At 35.6% G+C, this 5,103-nt stretch overlaps 1 protein-coding gene across 10 annotated transcripts; it reads right to left on the bottom strand.

Moving 5' to 3' along the window:
• Positions 1-604: 604 nt before the first annotated feature.
• Positions 605-4,246, bottom strand: LOC140833046 (uncharacterized). Of its 10 annotated transcripts, none has more exons than XM_073197433.1 (9): positions 3,969-4,246; positions 3,799-3,861; positions 3,408-3,474; positions 3,142-3,272; positions 1,679-1,723; positions 1,276-1,593; positions 1,094-1,177; positions 809-867; positions 605-699 (listed from the first exon to the last, which is right to left on the bottom strand). In XM_073197433.1, the coding sequence occupies exons 1-9, from the start codon at positions 4,113-4,115 to the stop codon at positions 630-632; spliced, it is 984 nt and encodes a 327-aa protein (XP_073053534.1). In that variant the 5' UTR covers positions 4,116-4,246; the 3' UTR covers positions 605-629. The 10 variants fall into 10 exon arrangements, 9 of the variants coding, with proteins under 9 accessions (XP_073053534.1, XP_073053536.1, XP_073053539.1 ...); XM_073197435.1 differs by having other exon boundaries at positions 1,094-1,196; positions 3,969-4,239; XR_012118261.1 differs by having other exon boundaries at positions 809-1,196; positions 3,969-4,240.
• Positions 4,247-5,103: the final 857 nt, after the last annotated feature.

Below are 5,103 nucleotides of genomic sequence, written 5' to 3'. Positions count from 1 at the left end.
TAGCATGTTAGAACGCAAAGGTAAATAACACTAAACTTATGCGATTTGAATCATATGACGGACAAAAATATTTGATTGTCAAAACGAAAATTTCTTTAAAAATTCTACATATTGGGTGCGAGAAAATGATACACCAACACTTTTGACTATCCTCGTACACAGTTGAGGAGGCAAGAATATGTTGGCCTGGATTGTAAGAATTTATGAGAGAAGGGTTTCGATGAAGATAATGCCGGATGGCTTTCTTTGGTTTTGAAAAGAAGGTTTTTTTAGTTTTAAATTTATCAAAATTGAAAGGATTTTAACTTTAAATAAATTAATTTGAAATTAAAAAATAACTATCGCGATGAAGAACGTTTAATGACGCTTAATATGACCTATCTTTAGCTGATAAGTTATTATCCCTTTTTTGCGGAATCGTAATGTTTTCATCACATTTCGCGTTTAATCTCGTTTTTTCGAACACCCCCCTAAGTCAATCTTCATTCTTTATATAGTAGATAGAAATGGGAGCAAGTATAGACTGAATGTAAGAGTAGAACCATACACAGAAGGCCAATGAGTGACTCGTTGACGAGAAAATGTAGACACTATGAGAAAGGAGAAACATAATAATCAGGAATAAAACATTAGAAGTTGGTACCATTTCGTAAATGTTGCAGAATTAAACCACAATCTTTCTCAGTAAAAATCAAGAATCTGCACATTTATCCCATGGAGATTATATCGTATACTTCAAGCAAACAAAAATTGATCCCTATTGTTAAAGCAACTAGACTGAAAGTCACTTGGGAAGGAGCTTCCATACCTCTCGCACATTAGAGGAGCCATCTGCAACCTCCGAAACCAAAGAAGCAGCAAAAGTACCTAAGGGAAAAAGATCATGTCAGAAGTCTGAATACACAACAGCAAAATCTGCAACAACTTATAGAGAAGGCTTCCAGATTGTATCTTATCCATGCTGAATCAAGAGAGGCTCTTGTCCTGTAAGGTAAAGGCACAACTTCTAAAAGCAAATCTTGGATACAGAAATCGAAAGATGGGAAAAATGATCGAAAGATAAAAGGAACATCACCAAATAGATTCCACTTACCATCGTTTTCAACCACAGAAAGAAAGCGCCTTGATCCACCTCCGACCCCAAAATAATACTTCTTTGCAGCCATGTACACAACTCCTTGAGGGTTACATAGACACTGAACATAAGATAAAGAAAGAAGTTTGATGGGAATAGTACCGCAGATTTAACTACTTGAAAGCTAAATCAAAATGCACCTTCTTTATCAGTCTGTATAGATTTGGAAGGGCAGATATTGAGTAAACAGTCTCTGCCATGAGAATGACATCATAGCTAGATGCCTGATCTAGTTGAGCCAAATAGCAAGATTCATTTACATCTTTACAGGCATAAGGGAGAATACAGTGTACTTCAACCCAGTCACCTGCAAAGAAGCGAGTATCCAAATTGTTGCATTCCTTCATATCTGTAGCCAAATGCCCAGGCTTTTTCTGAACATTAGCATTCACGTTTGGAATGGTGAGGCATTGCAAGACCTCTGCATTAAAGTCCTGGAAATGAACGGATGCTGCACCCTATCCCAAACAAGGAAAATAGTAATGGAATACCAATAAAGCAAAGCATCAATAAAATGATGATGCCAATACACCTTTTACTTACCTTTTGGCAAGCAAAAATACCTGGAAGCCCATGCCCACATCCAAGCTGAAAGATGATAAGACAGACAAAGGGATTAGAAAACAACCAAACAACAGCATGATGTAGACAACTATAAAAATGATTTCGGGAGTATGAAAGTGGAAAGCAAAAGAGAGAGTATTTCCAAAGTGACAACGATATCAGTAATGTAATTAATCAACTCAAATTGACCTAAGATCTTGGTTCGGATCATGCAGAAAATGGTTCGGTCGATAAAAATAAAGTGAAATATAATATAATTCCTAGACAGAAAGAAGTGACATGATAGTTTTATCAGTCAGCAAATCTTCCTTCAACGACTACGGAAGAATCAATTCCACAATAAAACTATGAGGCTACAAATCATGGCGCCTGGAAGGAGGGTTGCAAGCAACTGCCTGCAACAGTAGATGGATGTGCATCCTGTGGTGGCAATTTCAGCACATACAGGAAGTCGAATGATACAAATTTCGTAAAGGTGCTTACCTCTTTTAATGGTATCGTGCAGATAGTTGCACACTTGTGCCAGACACTCCCAAAGAAATGTGCAGGTGTACAAAAGGTTGTAGGTCAATTATGCTCAAATTTAAAGCCGCAGTACAATTTCATATGAGCATCAGGCAGTGTGTATGATTTACCAAAAATACAAGCCTTGAGCTACATGATGCGGAATTTGAGCACATTCTACACAAATCTAAGAATTGTTTGGTGGTGAGTTTGCTTCAAACTTAAATTGTTGTAGTTTTCTATCAAAAAAAAAAAAATTGTTGTATTGTTCCTATCCGCCATCGAGTGTGTGTGCTTGGTTAATTGGCTCGTTTAAGTCTCATAATGACTTAAAATTATCTTTGACTCATAAGAAATGACTAATGGGCGCAGACTGACAGATAAAATTAGAAAATCAGGTCGCATACAAAGTTTGACATCTAATAACACTTGAACTTCAGAATTCTGGACAATGTGCAATAAGGACTTTTGTCTTTTTAAGTCAGATAATGCTAGTTTTCTTATTTGAAGAATTTATAACAACGAAGTGAAATGCCTATAATCACAATCTCAAAAGCAGATTCATATTTTCAAAACTTTGTTGGATGCGGGATTTTGAGGAGAATCTAATGCTAGACTTTGCTCCTTGATTTTTTCGAGAACTGAAAATCATTTCAAGTTTTCCACCACATTTTTATTTCAATCAAAATCAACCTTTGATTCATTAACAATTATATTATATATAAGTAGGGGATGTCATGAAATTTTATAGGATTGAAAGAAAGTTTTTATTCATTTCTTTTGTCAGTTCATTAATCTAGGTAGATCTAACAAAACAAAGCACAGACAAAACAAAAATAGCATTGCATGTGCAGATAAAAGGGTGAAAAGGGATGACAAACGATCATACTAATTATAGATATTTTAAGTTTTTATTCACCTTAACGATATAGCCTCACCTCTAAAACTCGCTTTCCTGTGAATGACAACTTCCCATCTTTAATCTCGGAGCTAAGGGCTGTGATTAAATCTAGAGAGCCCTCCCATAATTTCAATCCTCCTGTTCCCACTAGCAAAATGTCAAATTTAGCTACAAACATTAACTCGCGCCAGTTATAAGAAATATTGAATCACCGTCTCATGGAAGTAAGATAAATCCATGCACGCATACATAAAGATGAACATGAATTGGCAAACACTGACAGACAGAAATAACAAAAACAACCTTCATATTTTCCAGGTACTAAATCTGAATTGGCCAAAGCAAAAACATCCTGAGTGCTCACCCTTCCCTGTAAGAAGAACGACACTTATAGATGCCACCTATGATATCTACCGGAACCCAGTTAAGCGATGTACTGAAAAAAGTTCCCCAGATATCAGCTTCAAACAAAACCTTAATCCAGTAGAAAAAGATCAAAAAGCAAAATGAAAAGAATATATCTGCCCTGTTCTAACTATTTTCAAGCAAAATAAGAAACATAACAAAATAAAAAAAACAAAAACAAAAGCGAAAATGAAAGGAAGAACAAATAAAAAGACATGACAATCATCCGCATGCTCACCAATCCAGACGATTAAAAAATATCCTCAAGATACTCTTAAGAGTTAATCACCTTCAGGAGTGTAACCCCACCAACGTTCACTGGTTCCGCAACATACTTAACACATGCCGAAACCTATATTTAAAAATGAACGAATCCGTAATTTTCCCAATCTCAATTTTGATACAAACTCTTATTAGAACTTAGTTTGTTTTCTAAATATCTAATACACAAAACGGTACCTCTGAGGGAAGAACTTCAAGGCAAGGTGGAGGAGGCTGGAGTGGTATTTGTGGGGAGTCCACAAATCCCAACCCTGAACTAGGTCTTTCATCAAAGAGACGAAAGATTAAACTTGCATTAGATGAATCTGACTCCTTGGATTCCATTGCTGAATGCTCTATTCGGGTATCAGCTCACTGCTTTTTCTTTCTTTCTTTTCTATTTTTATTTTTAAAGAAGGTCGAGACTCCAGTCCGGGTCGGGCTGCGGACCTATTTTTGTTTTGGGCAAATTATCAATCCCTCCTCGTCATCAACATAACTTTCTCTTCGCTGTTCACTCCTTTAAATTATTGTTTAAGCATTCTAATTTTTAAAAATTTCCAAAAATATCTTCACTTCATAATTATAATACCTGAAATTGTTTTACATATCGAACATATTCTTAAAGACATATATCCCAAATATATGTAGCTACGCTAGGCTTCCACCTTATATATCATTGTTCATATGATCGATTTTTATTTTTATTTTTTAAAGTAGCTCATCGTGCTTCTGTATAATAAATTGACAATTTACCTCTTTGACTGAAATGTCGTCGGGTTGTATCCATCAGGTTTTACAGACTGCTCCTTACAGCCTAACTACGTAGTCGCAACAGATGGTTCCTGACATAGATTCTTTCAACAGAACCTGGCATAACTCTGTTTTGTTCCCAATCTTATGGTGTATAGTAAAGTAGTTCGATTTGAAAAATAATACATAATAATGGCAATAAGACTTGGTCTTTTTATTCAAACATACAAACTATTATTACATAGGAACCTCATGTAGAGGAGGAGGAACTTGTTTAGCTACTTATAGTAAGTAGTAGATGAGAATACAACATGCATAAACTAGAAAGAGAAACGTAACAATTTATTTGAAATAAAATGAAGAGGTTGAATGATGCTTTCATCTTTCTTCGGCCTTAGTATTTATATAAGTCTTGATGGATTTGAAATTCGGACTTCAAATTTGGCCGACAACATCTTATGAGTGGTGGTCTCTTCAATCACTAGTTGGTGGCTTTTCTTTATAACTGTTTGAGTGGTCCATCTTCTCACTAGTTACTGGAATCATATTTTAGTGGTGGTCCATCATCCACTAATAGAGT

The sequence above is a fragment of the Primulina eburnea genome, chromosome 5 (genome assembly GCF_022965805.1).
Source record: "Primulina eburnea isolate SZY01 chromosome 5, ASM2296580v1, whole genome shotgun sequence".
In the NCBI taxonomy this organism is placed as follows: domain Eukaryota; kingdom Viridiplantae; phylum Streptophyta; class Magnoliopsida; order Lamiales; family Gesneriaceae; genus Primulina; species Primulina eburnea.
This window is presented reverse-complemented; position numbering and strand designations above follow the sequence as displayed.